Raw genomic sequence first — 18,020 nt, forward strand, 5'->3', positions numbered from 1 at the left:
GTCTCAGCTAGCCCTTACCTGATAGAGGAATCTCAAGTCCACTTCTTTCAGGTAGTTTTACTCAATCTGGCTATCCTCCTCTACTGGTGGGAAGCTCATTACCTTACAAGGCTGCTTATTTCATTATTTGTCTGTTCTGACCATCTGTAGGTTTTTCTTTCTGTTTAAGCCAAAGTGAAATGGTATAGTCAACCAAGATAAACCTCGGCTTATAGACAAGGCTAACTGTAGGTAGGTGTTTGCATTCTAAGGTTGATGGTGAGTGTTTTTTCTTTGGCCTTTTAGTTACCCAGTGGACAACCAAAGAGGATCTGGTTTGGCTGGACCCAAAAGATCCAGTGTGGTCAGCCCAAGCCATCCACCACCAGCTCCTCCTCTAGGCTCTCCAGCAGGTCCTAAACCTGGGTTTGCTCCACCACCTGCCCCTCCACCACCTCCGCCTCCAATGATAGGCATCCCATCTCCACCACCACCTGTAGGATTTGGGTCTCCAGGGACGCCTCCACCACCCTCACCCCCATCTTTCCCACCTCACCCTGATTTTGCTGCCCCTCCACCTCCTCCTCCACCACCGGCAACTGACTACCCAACTCTGCCACCACCTCCCTTGTCTCAGCCAACAGGAGGAGCACCTCCTCCTCCCCCTCCTCCTCCTCCTCCTCCGGGGCCCCCTCCTCCCCCTTTCACTGGTGCAGATGGCCAGCCTGCTGTACCACCACCGCTTTCTGATACCACCAAGCCCAAGTCCTCCTTGCCTGCTGTGAGTGATGCCCGTAGCGACCTGCTTTCAGCCATCCGTCAAGGTAAATTTCAGTGGTGGGTCTGGGACTGTGGAGCCTTGTCTTTCTGAAGCTGGGATGATTGATTGGGGGGTGGGTGAAGGGGTCCCTTTGCCCTTCCCAGGAAACAGCTTTCATTGGGTGGGGAGAGATTGGGACATTAGGTCTGGGAGCAGACCGAGAAAAGGCTTCACCCTGAAAATATGGAGATTTAGATTTCTTTCCACCTTGGTTTAAAAGTAAAGGATTCTTTTCTTTTTTTTTTTTTTTTTGTTTGAGATGGAGTCTCACTCGGAGTGCAGTCAGTGGTGCGATCTTGGCGCACTGCAAGCTCCGCCTCCCAGGTTCACGCCATTCTCCTGCCTCAGCCTCCAAGTAGCTGGGACTACAGGCGCACACCACCACGCCCGGCTAATTTTTTGTATTTTTAGTAGAGACGGGGTTTCACCGTGTTAGCCAGGATGGTCTTGATCTCCTGACTTCATGATCCGCCTGCCTCAGCCTCCCAAAGTGCTGGGATTACAGGCGTGAGCCACTGCGCCCGGCAGTAAAGGATTCTTAAGCTGGGATCTTTGAAGTCCTTGGAAATGTATGCTTATGCGTGTTTGCATGCATTTTTTTTCTTGGGAAAGGATCCCCATTTTTCATCAGTTTCTCTGAAGGGTTTTGTGCCTTCGAAAAAAACAAGAATCACTGTCCTAGTGGGCCTTTGTTCAACTGGACTCAGCAGTCCCCAGCCTTCTTCACTGCTCTGCCTTTGTGTCTTCCTTCCTTGCCCCCTGCCCTCTTTCTCACCCCTTTTTTCTCCCATTTTCTTTTATCTCCTCTTTTCTCCTCTTCCCTCCCCTCCCCTCCCGCTTCATCATTTCACCCTCCTGGAACATTGGAGCATTTGTTCTATCAAGGGGCCAGGTGTGGTCCCAAGGGGTTATCGTGGTTTGTTCTGTTTGTGATCCTCAAAAAACTTCTAGTCTAGAGAGGACAGTCTATGGCAGCTGAGCCCCATTATAATTGATGGAATTGGGCAGGCTGAGGATCTGCTGGATGGAATGTGGTGCCTGCTCCCCACTTCAAAGCCTCATGAGAAGTCCTTACCAGCCTGAAAGTGTGTAAACCAGAAAGGACAGCAGGCTGCCTTTCAGACACACCTCACTAGTTTCATACACTCATCTTCTGCTTTTCCATAACAACCTTCTTTTTCTCTGTCCTTTGCAATACCCCTTACCCACTGGTGGCCACTCCCCCTTACCCAGTTCCAGATGGATTCCAAGGCTGAGGACACGCCTTCCTCACCCCTCTGTCTCTTTGCCACCAGGTTTTCAGCTGCGCAGGGTTGAGGAGCAGCGGGAACAAGAGAAGCGGGATGTCGTGGGCAATGACGTGGCCACCATCTTGTCTCGTCGCATTGCTGTTGAGTACAGTGACTCAGAAGATGATTCCTCTGAATTTGATGAGGACGACTGGTCGGATTAACGCTTTCTGCCTGCTGTCCACCTTCTTTTTCTTTCCTTCCTACCTGCCTTCTTTGATGCCAACTCCAACAGATCCGTAGGGGAGAAAGGGGAGGAAAAAAGTAATTTTAAGGGGCCAAAGCTTTCCCTGAAGCAACCAAAGATATATCCAAGTGCTTCCTCCAAATCAACATGTATTTCCTCTCCCCATTGTCAGGCCCTTTGGGGCTCCTGAAGTTCAGTAGCTGGGATGTTCCCTCTTTCCTTCAAGTGCCTGTTGCATATTGAAGGGAAGGAGAAATCCCAAAGCAGATTCCTTTGATCAGGTTTCCGTTGGAGATGGGGCCTTCCCTTAGGAGCCATATTCAACTACAGTCTTCTAAAACCCGTGCCCTCAGCCACTTCAAATAATGCCAGCCACTCTCTGGTTCTAAAGCAGGGGGAGTGGCCTGAATGGACACAGCTGGCCCCTTTCCTGTGCCCTGAAAGGGCAGAGCAGGCCGAAGGCTCCAACGGCCAGACTGCCTCACCCTTTGCCCTAATCAGCAGGGTGGGCCTGCCTTGTGCTAAACGATCTCTTATGCCTGGGATGCCCTTTATTCCAGAAGGCATCAAGCCTCTAAAGAATGTCTCACCTCCTCTGCCCAAAAATGATGCCTTTCTGTAGGCTGGAGTTGTTGCCTCCCTCCCAGGATCCCTTTGGTGAGTATGGTGTTCAGGATGCACCACCACCACCTCTAGATGCCTTCAGGCAACACAGCCCAGTTTTAACTTCTAGTATCCATGACCAAACTGTCCCTGACACATGAGAACAGGGGCCTCTTCTGGCTGTCAGGAGCAAAGCCTGAAGACTTGGAGCTGCAGGACTGGAAGAACAGTGGAGCCCCATGGGTCCCACCCTTTAAGGGTGCTGAGGCCTAGAGATGGGAAGTGACTTGCTCAAGGTCACACAATTGGATAGTGACATAGCTAGAGCCCAGAGTTCCTGATTCCAAGTCACCTGTGCTTTCTGGGACCAAAGAATGGGCACCTACTGGAGTCTGGGCAGAGCTTTCTCGGCTGTATTGCTACTCCAGACCTCACCATAGGTTGGGGTCCCAGTAGGAGGGCTCAGGGTCTGTGCCAGCCCTGTCAGTGCTGCTCAAACCTTCATAACCTCTCTTGTCATTCTTTGTTGCCCCTTTTCTGTCACCAACCAACCACATAGCCTTGGGACCAGCCCTTTTGGGGGACTAGAAGTAGTGAGAGAAGGAGGGGGATAGGCAGCTGTGACAGGTGCTGTTTTCAATTCCTCTGCAACTCCTCCCCCTTTTATTTCCCCAGTTTAAACAAAGATTCTGCCAACTGTGGAAACTTCAGTTCCTCAGGCTGCCAGCCGTGCCGGTACCTGCCTTGGGGGGCCTGGCAGCCGTGAAGTAGGCTGAAAGGCAGAGGGGCTCCAGGTCCTGTTTCCAGCTCCCCTCACTGCACGTGGTGAAGCTCCCTCCCTCCCTCCCTCCCTGCTTTTCCCAGAGCTAATACACAGGTGCTATTATTCAGAAAAAAACTGGTCAGCTCTAGCCAACAGTGAGGCTTCTTCTCTTCTGCCCTAACTATTGTGTAGCCTCGTATGCTGAAATCGGCTTCTGCTGGTTTCTCCGGCTTTCAGAGCCCTGAAACAAAGAGAAACAGGATCTGTCCCTACCCAGCACAGCAAATAGTCGTAGTAATTGCCAAAGCCCTCGTAAAGCCCTCTGGCTTGAGGGGAGAGTGTAGTCATGGGTTCTGCTTCTGTGCCCTTGCTGGCCGCTTCCCCTCTGCTTTCTTTCCTGGAGCTCAGGGTGTGGGGACTGAGCCTGTAGGGGCCAGGATGCACTCCTGCCGTGGCCACTCCCAAGTGTGCCCTCTTCCCTCTCTCCAGATCAGGTGTCTCTGGCACAGGACTTGGCACCAAGCTCCATGCTGAGACACCAGGCTATGTGGACCCCCACCTTGTTTCCCAGCCTGCACCTTAGAAGCCGAAGGCGCTTTCATCAGAACCCTAAAATGGCCGTTGAAGGCGTCTGGGCCACAGCCCAGCAGTAGCTAGAGAGGCAGGCAGAGGGCAGTGGTTCTCCCAAATAGGAGACCTGGGGCCTGGCCAGGCCAGGGTTTGGAACTAATGGCTTTGACTGAATTACCCCCATCCTCCTCCTTTCCGGAAAAGGGAGAGCTAGAGCCACTCACTGTCATTCTGCTCTGACCTTGAAGGGGGCGGTGTTGGCCTGCCTTCTGGAATGGACTGAGTCCATCGTGGAAAGGACTGGGGGCAGGAGGAGGTGGGGAGGGGCACTGCCTGTGGAAGGTAGGATTAGATCATTAGCTCAGTGACCTCCTAGGGTTTCGATGTGCTGTGTTCTCATCCTACAGCTGGTTTGGTAATGATCTGCAAGTCCCGGAGAGCAACAGCACAGCTCTGCCTGACGCTCTCATTAAAATCTATGCAGCCAAGCTCGGCACTTTGTAGCAGCCGGCATTGCGAAGCCGCCTCAACTCGGGGGGCCGGGGACCCAGTGAGCTGAGAGGCCCTCTGGGCTCCACTTATGCATATGCACCAAAAAAAAAAAAAAAAAAATGGCTTCTTTAGACCCAGAGCCCTTTAAGATGATAAAGGACCCAATGCAGGTAATCCTGTTTTTGGACTCACGTAACACAGAATGCAAAGTTTAGTGATTATTTAATCTGGGCCTAAGCTAGTGAGAGTATGGAACAATGGACCATAAGGACTCCTAAGCGCTGAAGCCAAGGAGTTTCCTCCCTTCCTGGTTCACCCCGCCCAGGGGACCTGCCCCCATTCCTGTGGCCCTGGGGCCCAGCTTCCAATAGTGTCAGAAGCGACTTGTGGCTTTGCCTTGGTTGTGAGATGGGTACATTCCAAAGGAGCAGCTCGGGGGAGGAGGCGGGCTCAGCCAGCCCTTGGAGGCTCAGAGCAGCTGGCCCAGGCTCCAGCTTGCCTCTAGTGGAAGCTCGAGCGCCCTCAGAAACGACCCTGGCCAATGTCACTGCATAGCCGAGGCGGTGTTGTCAGGGCTAATGTGAAATCTCTTCCCGTGGCGCCGATCCTCCGACTCTGCAGCGCCAACTTGGACAGATTGAGGTCTCTGTGGTTTTGGTGACCCTGCTTAAGCATTCCCACCGTGTCCCAGCTCTGCTCTAGGACTACCTCCCACTGTGGCCCCTCACCTGACCTCAGGGCATGGGGAGGGAGGGAGCCAGTGCTCCAAGGCCAGGGGGCTTTGCTCATGAGAGATGTCAGGCTTCCTGGAGGCATCAGGCTTTGAGCCCTGCTGGGGTCCAGCTGACCTGGGACCAGGTGTCGCACAGAGATGTGCCTTATTGTGTGCCTCCTGCCGTGTTCACTTTAACTGTGCCTCAGTGTGGGTTCACTTTAACCGTGCCTCAGTGTGGGTTAGGGAACAATTTTGTTATTGTATTAAGTTTATTCAGTTAATTCACTTGAGGAACTAACCAAGTTTTACTTTCTGTCTAGAATGATGTACATGTAGTAGAGTAAGCCATAATGCTCCCGAAGTGCCTTGTTTTCTCTGATACAAACATATTTATAAGGACGTATTCCAGTGGGTTCTTGGGTGTGTTTGCCACATCAAGATTTTAGGGAATGCGTGTATGTGTAGTAGGGACGCTGTTTGAAAACAGGCCCTCTTCCCTTGAGGATGGGAAAGGAGTTCTTCAGTTGGAGATCTGGGCAGTGGGTTAAGCCAGACCCCTAAAGTGACCCTTTCCTATTCTGCCCTGTTCTTCTCAGACCCTCAGAAAGACATCCAATTTTTTTAAAGCCCTGTAGCTCCAAGCCTGGTCTTACTTGCTTCCCTGCCAGGCTTATCGTGTGTATACCACCTTTGCGCCCCATTGACCTGAAGGTTCCATGTAACTGGATACACATGAATACTTAAATGCCAACATTTTAAATAATTTGATAAAGTCTTTGTAGCCACTCAGCCACCTCTGGTGTTTGTGGTATTGTTTTAATGGGACAAGGGATTAGAAGGAAGTGATACTAATAGTCACAGGTGGTGGCCAGAGCTCAGGAGGGGGCTCCAGTGTGGGTGGGCCTGAAGGGCAGGAGGCTTTTGGGTGCAGAAAGTGCACCATGTGCAGAAGGCTGGAAACCATTTCAATTTAGGAGGAGACCCAGGTTGGAGGGCCTGCAGGCCCAGATACCCAGTCCCCTTCTCACCATGAGAAAGGGGGTGTGCCGGGGCCGCAGGAGACAATCTGCTGGCAACTGTTTGCATCAAGCAGGAGAGGAGTACAGGCTGAATGCTGATGCTGCGCCCAACATCTGGCCGGCATCTTGTCTGCCTTTCAGACCCAAGCAACTTACCTTAAATAGAACGATTTACAATGGAATCCGATAAAAGGTTTAGGCTGCTGCATGCCCCTTCTGCCTGAGGAAGGCGAGGGGGCTGGGTTTGTATTCTGACCCAAAAAATGACCTACCCAGGAAGCAACGGTTGTTCCAAGCACAGCTGCTGCGGGTAACTGTCCCTGGGGGTAATTTATGAGCAGACACCCAGTTCCGGACCCAGCAGACACAGTGTAGTGGCCCCCGGGAGAGGGGCGGGAGCAGAGTTGGTGACTCTGCGGGTCACGCCTGCTGTTCGGAGAGTCACCCACTGGCGTCCCAGGAGAGGGGGCAGAAGTTTTGAATTGTCAGCAACTGCTGCGCCAGCCGCTCTGAGCTCATCGCTGGAGGTGGTGGTGCAGAGAAGGGGGCTGCGGAGCCAGTTCGCCCCTGCAAAGCCCCTTCCCTCCACCCGTCTGCTCAGGCCTGTGTTTAGTCAGCACTTGGCTTCCCAAGGCCGGTGACTGACAGGCAGCCAGACGCCCGCCCTGGCAGAAGACAAAATGGTGGTTCGGGAGCCGCCCTTGCTAGGGAATTGGAGAGAAGGAATGTGGCTCTGGGAAGAAAGAGGCCTGAGCTTGAATTCTGGCCCTGCCACTCGGGAGCTGTGACCCTGTGCAAGTCTCTTCACCTCCTTGGGCTGATCCTAAGAAGAATAAGCATTTATTGAGCGCCCACTACCTGCCAAAGACGGCATATCTTTTATTTCGTTCTTAAGAGGCAAGGGTCCCCCATTTTACACAGGAGAGAAACAGGTTCACAGTTGCCTGAGATCACAGCTGGCCAGGAACAGTACGTGGTTCAAACACAGGCCCCTCTCTAGCCAGAGCCCAATGCTGTGTTTACCATGCAACTGAAACAGCTTAAGAGTCTCCATCCAAAATCATTGAGGGCTTTAACGTCGTAGGGAGCCTGTTAAAGGTTTCCATTCTTACCTGCCCCACTCCCTGGTGCCCACTTTTATAAGGGCAGTAAATGGTGATGGTCATTTTTGCTCTTGCTTTGAAATACAGTGAGCTTGGCTGAGGGCCTGCCTATCCCAGACTGTTAGAGCAGAAGTGTCTGCACCCTTGGCTGCCTAAGAACAAAGTGGATTCCCTGGGTATGGGCTGGGGCTTCATAGAGCCACACGAGTGGGCACACATGAGGACCAGTGCACATATTGTGCGCAGATCCCTGTCATTTACACAAGGACACAAACCAGCACATGATTACAGGAACCCATAATCGCAGGCAGCCCTCACACATTGCTCAGGAGCTGTCCTCCCTACTTGCTGCCTCCACCAGTTCCTCACTGCCCCCTCCTGGCTGCCCAGTGGCCAGGGCAACCTGGCACTGTTTCCTGGAAGTTCTGCTCTGGGCTAGTTAACTAGTTCCCTCCTAGGTCATGGGGCTGGGAGCTGTTTCAGGTGCTCCCCCTGAACTGCTCCTCAGCCCCAGGAGGTGTGGGTGGTTAGAGGGTGCTCTTGAAGCTTAAGGACAAAAAGCCTTTTGTGGACCAGGCACAGTGGCCTACACCTGTAATCCTAGCACTTTGGGAGGCCAAGGCGGGCAGATCACTTGAAGTCAAGAGTTCAAGACTATCCTGGCCAACATGGTGAAACTCCATCACTACTGAAAATACAAAAACGAGCCAGATGTGGTTGCGTGCACCTGTAGTCTCAGCTACTCGGGAGGCCGGGGTACAATAATCGCTTGAACCCAGGAGGCGCAGGCTGCAGTGAGCTGAGATTGTGCCACTACGCTCCAGCCTAGGCAACAGAGTGAGACTTCATCTCAAAAAAATAAGTTAAATAAATAAAAGCCTTTCACATCCAAAGGAATCTTTTATGGGAGAATTGCCAGTCCCTTGATGACAAGGAGAGCAGTTAATACTTGGGGGCAAGGGGTCCTGCCTAGATGCCTTCCCTGCCTTTACCGAAGAAGCTGTCCATGCATGTCCACAGTATGCACACACGAGCTCACACTGCACACATCGTTAAAAAGGAGCAGACTTCCTGGCTGAGAAGTCAGAGGTCAGATCTAGCTCCCACCTTGGGCCTCAGCTTCCTCACCTATTCAACAAAGAGTTGACTGTGATGATGTATGCAGCCCCTCCACTCTGGCTTTGCACCATCTTGGGAACTGATGCCACTCCCAGAGTATGAGTCTTGGAAATATTACAAATACAACGCCTTTTGTTTCTATTGTATAGATGAGGAAACAAGGTACAGAGAGCCACAGCAACTTGCCTGAAGTCACACAGCAAGCTAGCAGCAGACATTTGAAATAGAAACCTTCCTTTTTCCAATGCCCTAGACTGCCTACGAGAGCAGTAACACCTTGTGGGCTTGAGCCACAGCCAAGGAGACTGAAACTGCAAGGGAAGCCAGAAGTTCTGGCCTTTTGTCTTGGAACCATGACAGGGTCCCTGTGGCTGCCTGAAGGCTTAGGGGGAACCCAGAGGAGGTCCCAGGCTTAGGTATTTAGCATGGAGGCTGGGAAGAGACAGGTTGGAACTTGAGTAGGTTCCATCACTCCCTCTCCCCACTAGTAGACTGAGCAAACCTCAAGCTTTTATGTAAAGCCAGAGGCTAGCTAAAGAGCGTTCTTCCTAGCATGTGGCCACTTGGTAGCTTGTTCATCAGGGTATACACACACATGTGAGCTGTGTGCATGGATGTATGTGCATGCATATCTGGACTCCACATGTATATATCACAATGTGGATAGTAGTTGGATGTTGGTGCATGCCTGCAAGTACACTTAGGACCTTCATGGGCATGTGTATGTTTGTGAGCCCATATACATGCAACTGCATGTGTGTTTGGATGTAAATATATAAATGATGTCTGCATATCTGGCAGGTGACTATGAACATGTAAAATTTTGCTTGCATGCATACTTGGTACATTTTTGAGTGTACTTGGGTATGTGCAGATGTTCACCTGTTAGTGTGCCGAGCGGGGTGGAATATGTCTGCACACATGGCTGGTGAGTGTGTGTAAATGTGCATGCAGGGCTGGCTTCAGGTGACTATGTAGATAATGAATCATAGGAGTACCCTCCCAAGAGAATAGGAAGCCACTGTTCTGCCCAGCCCTGGAATAGGGGGTGCACTGCCTGGCTCCACCCAGGCACTGCGCTTGCAGTGCCCCCACCCTCATCCTCTATATGCACAGTATTCCCTAGACCAATCCTGCTTGGCCAATTTGCAGCCTCTAGCTCCCAGCTCCTGAGAAGGCCTGCAGCAAAGTCAAGGGGCTGGTGGCCAATTAGCGAGGGGGTTAATCATGGATCGGGGGCTCCCCGGGGGGCGGGAAGCTGAAGGCAGGCATTGGGGTTGGCAGGAGCATGAGCTGCCTGTCATGAGGCAAGGGGAGAGGGGAGACAAGGAACGGAGGTTGAGCCAGCTGGTTGGTTCTGGAAACCGAGGGTCAGCCTGTAAATTCAGGATTGCTGAGCACTGCCAGCAGCAGGGAGCATGTGCGAGTGTGTGTACGCTGTGTGAAAGCGCGTGCACATGCATTCAAGTCCTTGAATCTGGTGCTGCTTGCAAATGTGTATACATGACTATGGACATTATATACACGTGCAGTTGTGTGTATGTGTGAATGTGCTAATGGGTTTAGGTATGCATACATGTTTGTTGTGTCTGTGTACACATACTTGTACACAAGGGTGTGCAAGGGCATATGTGTGCTTCAGCACTAAACATGCACAGAAAGTTGACATGGTCAGTGTACACATGTACAATGATGTATCTGAACAAGTGTGTGTGTGCTAGTGTGCTGGTGTAGGTATGGGTGTACCTACGTATGTGTCTGCATGTGTGTGCTCAGAACAGCCAGGGGCCTAGACACGTGTGCCTGCATGTGACATGAGTGTGTGTCTGTGCCCTCAGGTCTCAGCATGGAAGGAGCTGGGGGATGTGGGACCGGCGGTCTCCAGGCTCCCGGAGGGAATCTGACAGCCGAGCCTTGCCGCAGCCCCCAGCCCCAGGAGCCTGTTTTCCAGCCTGCGGAAGCTGTGAGCCTGTGAACTCATCTTATATTAATAGCTGCTGTCTCCTCACTTATTGCAAGGAGAGGCGGACATGGCCCCTGCGGAGGCTCAGCACTCAGGGCTGCCCCCACACACCCACACAGGACCAAGGGAGGCGGGGAGGAGAGATGGGCTCCAGCCCCATCCCAGGGCCTACCCCAGCAGGAAGGTGGAGCTCTTGGCCCTAGCCTTGCCTACCCCAATTCAGGGGGCCATGTCACACCCCAGCTGACCTTCCTGGACCCCTGTAGCTGGGTGGGATCAGGCATGGGGGTTGGAAAGCTGGCAGAGGCAGAGAGACACGCAAGCAAACGCGTGCACGCGCGCACGCACACATACACACACACACACAAGCATGCGGTGCTAAGCAGCTCCAGGCTGAGCACCAGAGGACTCTGAGGCTTGAAGGAGACACAGGAGGCCTCAGTCTGAGTGGGTAAGACAAAGTCCTACCCTCAGGGGTCCTCAATCTGAGGCAAAAGACATGACCCTGTTCTCAAGAGGCCCCCAGCCTGAGTGGGGAGACAGCCCAGCTCTCAGAAGTTCCCAGCCTGACAGGGGAGACATGACTTTGTATTCAGGAGCCCCTAGTTCTGAGGAGAGAGAAAGATCTGCCTTCAGGAGCCTTCGGTTTGAGGAGACAGATATCCCTTCTCTCGGGGACCCTCAACTGGAGAAGGACATGCAGCCCCGTCTCCATTCTGAGGACGGGGGAAGACTTCTCTATACATGTTTACTCAGGGGAGGTGTAGTAAGTCATATTGTATGGATCACATTCTCACAGCCACAAAAGGGCTCAGGCAGGGAGGCTTCCTGGAGGAAGCAGGGAGTGGAGGTACTGGGAAGAAGCGCTAAGCTGATCTGCAGAATTCTGAGAGGAGGGAAAAGCCAGCCAGCCCCACCATACACACAGGGCCCAACCTGAGGGACAGATTCAAACACCCCTCAAAGTAGGCCCAGGACCCAAGGCAGAGACCCCAGATCCAGGCTGCCAGAAACACCTCAGCTCCAGCCCACAGCCACCCCCAGAGGGACAGAGGAAGCCCCTCGGTGCAGGGGCCTGACACAGGCCCTCCCAGACACAAGGATGGCAGCAGGTCCCTTCTTGGGCCCTGGAGCTGGAAGCTGGGCTGGGGAAGCAAAGGGCTGAGCCTCACCCAACATAGGACGGGCACTTGGCCCCTCTCCTCTGGACCTTGGAGGGCTCCTCAGGAGCATGATGGTGGGGGCAGCAACAAGGCCCTGCCCTGTGCCGTGCCTCCAGAGGTCTGGGTTTAACCCGGAGACCCCCTGCTTCCCCCAGCCTGGGGATTTGTCCCAGTTTCCTTGCTTGATGTTTCTGGGTTGTTCCTGAAACACCCTCCCTCATCCAGGAAAGAGAGATTTGGAGTCAAATGGACGTGGGTTCAAATCCCAGCTCAACTCCTTACCAACCGTCTGACTTTGGACCAATCCAATGTCACCTCTCAGGGAGGCTTTTCCTGGGCACCCTCATTTAAAAATTACTCACATCTTCCCTATCCTTCTTCCTCTGCTCTTTCTCTGAGGACTTACCACTGTGTAATGTTACATTTTTGGAAAAACTTTGTATTACTATTTCTCCCAGCTAGAATTTAAGCTGTCCACAAGGACAGCAGTGAATGAATGAAGGCCCACTACTCTTGGAGCCTCAACTTCCTCTTTTGTAAAATGGGGAAGAGCAATGGTATCCATCTGACGAAGCCACAGTGATGGTGTGGAAGGTTTGGCGTGGGGCAGGGGCTTGCTGAGTAGGAGCTTTTCCCAGGGACCTGTCAGGAGGGTGGGGATAGAATAAAGCTTGGCCTGACCTGGTGCAGCCTCACCACTTTGTGCCTGGGCCTGTTGGCGTGACGACCCTCTTCAGACTGTTGGGGAGGAATTTTTTTTTTTTTTGAGACGGAATCTCGCTCTGTCACCCAGGCTGGAGTGCAGTGGTGCGATCTCGGCTCACTGCAACCTCTGCCTCCCAGGCTCAAGCGATTCTCCTGCCTCAGACTCCTGAGTAGCTGGAATTACAGACTCCACATCTGGCTAATTTTTTGTATTTTTAGTAGAGACGGGGTTTCACCATGTTGACCAGGCTGGTCTTGAACTCCTGACTCAGGTGATCTGCCCACCTTGGCCTCCCAAAGGGCTGGGATTACGGGCATGAGCCACTGCACCTGGCCAAGGGAGGGATCTTTACACTAGACAAAAGGGCTCTGCCAGAGAAATGGAGAAAGGCCTGTGTCCCAGCCTGGCACAGCTGTGCGAGTTTGAGCAGATGGCTGCTCCTCTTTGGGCCTCAGGCTCCCTGTCTGTATATGGAGGGGTGAGCCAGAAATGCTCTGAGAGCCCCACCTCCAAGCTTTGCCCAACAATAAGGCCTGGGAAGCTGGGAGGCTTGGCCAATCAGAGTTTCCTCTTCAGCCACACCCCAAACCTGTTGCTGCCCTGGCATGATAGACACTTTCCTTCTGGGGTCAGCTTCCTCTCCCCAAATACCCAAACTCTGGGTCCTGCACACATATGTCCCCAAAGGCACAGACTGATAATCACCCACCTTTGCGTAGAAAAGCTCTTCTGACTCCAAAATGACCAGACCCCCTCTGACCATTTCCCAGATGTGGCCCTAAAAATGAACCCCAAAACAAATCAGGGTTCAGCTGGGCGCAGTGGCTCACGCCTGTGATCCCAGCACTTTGGGAGGCCAAGACGGGCGGATCGCCTGAGGTTGGGAGTTCAAGACCAGTCTGGCCAGCATGGTGAAACCTCCGAATCTACTAAAAATACAAAAATTAACCAGCGTGGTGGCAGGTGCCTGTAATCCCAGCTACTTGGGAAACTGAGGCAGGAGAATCATTTGAACCCGGGAGGCGGAGGTTGCAGTGAGCCAAGATCGTGCCATTGCACTCCAGCTTAGGCAACAGAGTGAGACTCTGTAAAAAAAAAAAAAAAAAAAAAAAATCAGGGGTCCAGAATGCCCTAAGCTCCAGGCTTGGGAAGGAAGGAAATTGCTCACTACACAGCACAGATTCTAGAAACAGATGCTCCTGGCTTTACCATTTTTTAGCTGTTATGTCCTTGGGCCAGCCACTGTCCCTCACTCAGCCTCAGCTACCTCGTTTGTAAAATGGAGAAGACACTACCTGTGCCATGGGATGCTTATTAGGCATAAGCGAGGTGGCATGTGTGCCAGACACACAGTAGGCACCCACAATTAGAAGGACCTATTATTATTAAGGAAACACATGCTTTGAGCACATTCATCATGCCTAAGCCCCACAATGGCCAATGTGGGCAGGATGTGGGCATCCTTGACCCAGGAAGAGCCAAGCACCCAGGTTCCTGTCGCCAGGGGGAGGTAAGGTCCTTGCCAGTCAGTGCCCAGGTCTGAGCAGAGGAGCACTGACATCTGAGAGGGAGTCACCTGCCAGCCACCCTCCACCCTCTGTCCAGCTCCCCAGGTCCCTCAACAGCCCCCCCAGGCCTGGCTTGACCCTCTCATTCCAGGCCATCCTCCATCAGGCCCCACTCCATGCCCTCCACACACACATAGGGAAACATATTTATGACAAAATCATTTTTTATTGAGTTAGGTTGGAGACAGGAACAGGGAATGCACTGGGGGCCATACCCCGGTTGGCAGAGGGGTGGGGTGTTGGCTCGTGCCCCCCCCTTCTAGGGCACCGCAGGATGAGGCTTGGCCCCCGGGCCATGGCTGTGGCGCTGGACGCCAGGCTGGAGTGGAGCTGGGGTTGCATTCTGGTCCCAGCTGCCTGGCTGGGCTGCAGTTTTCCCCAAATGGCCACCAGAGGGCAGTCGGACCCCAGCGCAGAGGAATTTTTGGTTGCTCAGGTGATGGCTTCTTAAAAAAATAAAAAACCAGAGGCTGGTGTGTTCCCCTTCCAAACCCAAAGAGGGCAGGCCTGGGGAGAAGGCTCTGGTTTCTATGATCTCTTCGATAAAAAATAATCCAAAATAATAACAAAATACGTGGTTTCTCTTTCTCCCTTTCCCCCCTCCAGGAACTGAGGTCAGAAATGGGGGTGAGGGGACAACGGGTACCCTGGTATGGCCTGGATATCAAGGTGTGGGTATCTTTTCCCCCCTTACCACCCATAAGTAAATTTATAAATAAATAAATCATAAATAGACACTCTCTTTGTATGTGCGCGTATATAATCTTTCTCTCTCCTATTTAGGCAACTATGTGACTAATCTCTCTGACTCTTTAGTTCAGAAATTCAAACGTAAAGTGACATGGTTAAGGTCAAGTGTGGGGGAGGAGGGACATCTGGGACTTGGAATGGCACTGTAAAACTCCCAGCATTCCGGAATTGCAAGCCAGCTGGGCTGTGAGACATTTCTGAGTAGATCCCTGACCACCTGAACATTCTGGAACCATGGAGCCAGCTGGACCCCCACAGGGATCTGAACAAGAACCTTCAAACACCCAATGTCCTAGAACTCCAGAACCAGCTGGGTCTGGGGGGTGTGGAGCTGGGGGTTTGGAAAGAAGCCCTGGAGAGCCTAACATTCTGGGATTCTGTAGTGATCAGGGCTGAAGGATCACGAAGACTCAGCTAGACATCACTGGGGGAGCGGGATCGGAAGGGTATCTTGGAAGAGGAACAGCAGCAGCAGACAGCCCACAGCACTTTCTGCACATCCTGGTTGCGGAAGGCATAGATGATAGGGTTGATCATGGAGTTGTAGGTGGCGGGGAGCAAGGTAAGATAGGTGTAGAGAGGCGGAGAGTGGGCATCACCCAGCAGGCAGTAGACAGTGAAGGGCAACCAGCAGGCGGCAAAGGCTCCAAGCACCACGGCCAGTGTGGCAATGCCCTTGCGGGTGGCCACATAGTGGGAGGCAGGCAGCAGGTGCCGCTGGAGGGCAATCTGCTGGGCATGGCGGCAGACGATGCGGCAGATTTGGGCGTAGAGCTGCAGCATGATGCCAAACACCATGAAGAAGGCAATGGCCAGGACTACCAGATGGTTCTTGGAGAGTGGATAAACCACGCCACATGTGGTCAGGCCATCCAGGCAGTTCCAGGCCATCACAGGCAGCAGCCCCAGGCCCAGGGCACCTCCCCACACTAAGGCCAGCATCACATAGGTCCGTGTCACTGTTGTCTCTGAATAGTAGGTGAGGGCATTGTACAGAGAAAGGTAGCGGTCAACAGTGATGGCCAGTAGACTGCCGATGCTGGCGGTAAAGGCCATTGCCAGCACGCCAACCAACACCAGGCTCATCTCCGCTGAGCCAATGCAGAAGACGGCAGCAAAGTGCAGGACCAGGCCCAGGCCTGCCAGCAGGTCTGCCACGGCCAGGCTGCCCACCAGCAGGAACATGGGGGCACGGAAGGCGGGCGTGCCCACGATGATGGCCACCACTAGTGCATTCTCGCAGGACACCAAGGTGCCTGAGATGCAGAGCACCACATCCCAGGCCTTAGGTGAGGGCAGCGGTGCAGCTGGACCTGTGGGCCCCTCTGCTGGGCCCACGCTGCTTACATTCACGTTGCCTGAGCCAGCTGAGAGCCAGGCCAGAGGGCTGCCTGCACCCCACATCATGGTACCTGTAGGAGAAAGGCCTTGTGAGAAGCTGACCAAGCTGGATGATGCGAGGTGGGGTCTGGAGGGGGTGAGGTGCCCCTCAGGATACATGGTGGGAGTCTCTCCTCAGGATACCTTATAGGGTCCCAACGCCTTATCCCCACATTCATCCCCTGGGGCTCTTCCCAGGATACCGCTGTCCTCTCCAATGCCCCCAGGCCTCTAAACAGGGGTCTCTTCCTGGGGATCCCTGTCCTAGGTCCTGCACGTCTCTTTTTCCATGTGTGTGACCAGAGGAGAGACAGAAGAAGGGGTACTATAAGCGGATGAGGGCCATAGGATCCAGGGGATGCCCCCAAAGGCTCAAGATTGGGGTAGGGAAACATCTGGAGACTGAGCGGCTCTGCTCCCTCCCATCAGAGATGATGATGCTAGCTCGTGCCTGAGTCTCCCAGACCCCTCACGATTCTCAGTACTGCCAGCCTTAGACTCCGCCCCCGGGGAATGCGCGTGAAGCTCCCACCAGCCACCACCCCGCACTCCCGCGGTAACACCTGGGAATTCAGACCCCACCCGCCACCCTCCCAGGCTTCTGTCCCTGGCTGGACCCTTCTTTCTGCCTGCATCTCTAGGTCTCTAGGCAGACCCCCCTGCTGGAAGCCCGGATCCCTGAGTCAGATGCCTTCTTCTGCCCGGACACCTGGATTTGGGGCCTGACTCCGCCTTCTGTCTAGATACCTGGATTCCCAAGTCGGACACCTCCTGCTGTTCGGACGCCTGGGTCCCTGCCCCAGACGCCTCCTGCCGGCTTAACCTCAGATGACCATCAGTCCCTCCAGGGCCTCGGGTCCCTGCAGGAATGCTCACCCTTCGCCGGGTCATCCAACTGAGCCCCAGCACTCAAGCACTTAGGCCCACGTCTGCTAACCCAGAATCGCCTAAACCCAGAATTCCCACCTGGAACTCGGACCCTGGCCGGCCGCTAGGAGTCTTCCGCCGGCCCAGTGCCCCAGCATCCTGCGTGCCCTCCAGGACCCCTAGTGTCCGCGGCGGGGCCCACTACTCACCGCTCAGGACCAGGCGCGGCCAGGCCGCGGGGAGGCTCCGCTCGGGTCCTGGCGGCGCAGGGCGTGCGTGGACCCCGAGAAGCCCCCGCGGCCGCGGGAGAAGCGGCGTGAGTCACCCCGCCCCGCCCCCGGCCACCGGTTCGGTGACGTCAGCGGCCCGATTAGCCAATGGGCGCGGAGCGCTGGGGCGCAGAGCGCGTTGCGCGGCATAGTAATGAGGCCTCGCACCGCCCGCTCCCCCATTCATAAAAAGCGACCGTGGCTGCGGCCCCGCCTCCTCCCGAGTCGGCCCGCGCTGTCCTTGACGCGGCGCCCTCTGCGGGCCGGGGGTTTCAGCGGCGCCGGTGGGAGAGCCTTGTAGTCTCAGGGAGGCTGCTGGGAACGTGGTGGAAGGGGACCCGGCTAGGCTGTGGGGTGATGAGACCCTTGGGTGGCAGAGAGGCTGACGAGATCCAGATGACGAAGGAAGAGCTTGTGATGGGGCTGGTTAGGCGTCCCTGGTGAGGATGACAGGGTTGCCAAGATGATGGGGCCCTGAGGTGACGATGACGGGGAGCACGAGGGAGCGGGGAGGTGGGTGGCAGTGACATTAGCATGGTGACAGAATCTTGGGGGGCGTGATGGCCGTGGGACACCAACGGTAGAGAGGAAACCCCCAGGGCAACCATGGCAGTGTGACGGTGACTCTGCAGCAGGGAGGAGTTCAGGGACCCCGGGATGGCAGAGGCGGCAGCCTGGGAACATGGAGTGTCCAG

General features: G+C 54.2%; 2 protein-coding genes across 5 annotated transcripts in view; one reads left to right on the plus strand and one right to left on the minus strand.

The window, feature by feature from the left end:
• Positions 1–6,207, plus strand: part of LOC105494538 (WASP family member 2) — a 93,788-nt gene extending 87,581 nt beyond the window's left edge. For all 4 annotated transcript variants that reach the window (XM_011763049.3, XM_071097835.1, XM_011763050.3 and 1 more), the window contains exons 8-9: positions 286–803; positions 2,095–6,207. In XM_011763049.3, coding sequence (XP_011761351.1) covers positions 286–803; positions 2,095–2,252 — 676 coding nt within the window. In that variant the 3' untranslated portion in view covers positions 2,253–6,207. The remainder of the gene's footprint in view (positions 1–285; positions 804–2,094) is intronic.
• Positions 6,208–14,205: 7,998 nt separating this feature from the next.
• Positions 14,206–17,381, minus strand: LOC105494537 (G protein-coupled receptor 3). Its single transcript, XM_011763048.3, has 2 exons — positions 17,266–17,381; positions 14,206–16,221 (listed from the first exon to the last, which is right to left on the minus strand). The coding sequence occupies exon 2, from the start codon at positions 16,214–16,216 to the stop codon at positions 15,224–15,226; it is 993 nt and encodes a 330-aa protein (XP_011761350.1). The 5' UTR covers positions 16,217–16,221; positions 17,266–17,381; the 3' UTR covers positions 14,206–15,223.
• Between the last annotated feature and the right edge of the window lie 639 nt (positions 17,382–18,020).

Source organism: Macaca nemestrina, chromosome 1, assembly GCF_043159975.1.
Source record: "Macaca nemestrina isolate mMacNem1 chromosome 1, mMacNem.hap1, whole genome shotgun sequence".
Lineage (NCBI taxonomy): Eukaryota > Metazoa > Chordata > Mammalia > Primates > Cercopithecidae > Macaca > Macaca nemestrina.

Coding starts and splice junctions, on each gene's coding strand:
- LOC105494537 (XM_011763048.3), bottom strand. CDS start 16,216: ATGATGTGGGGTGCAGGCAGCCCTCTGGCCTGGCTCTCAGCTGGCTCA.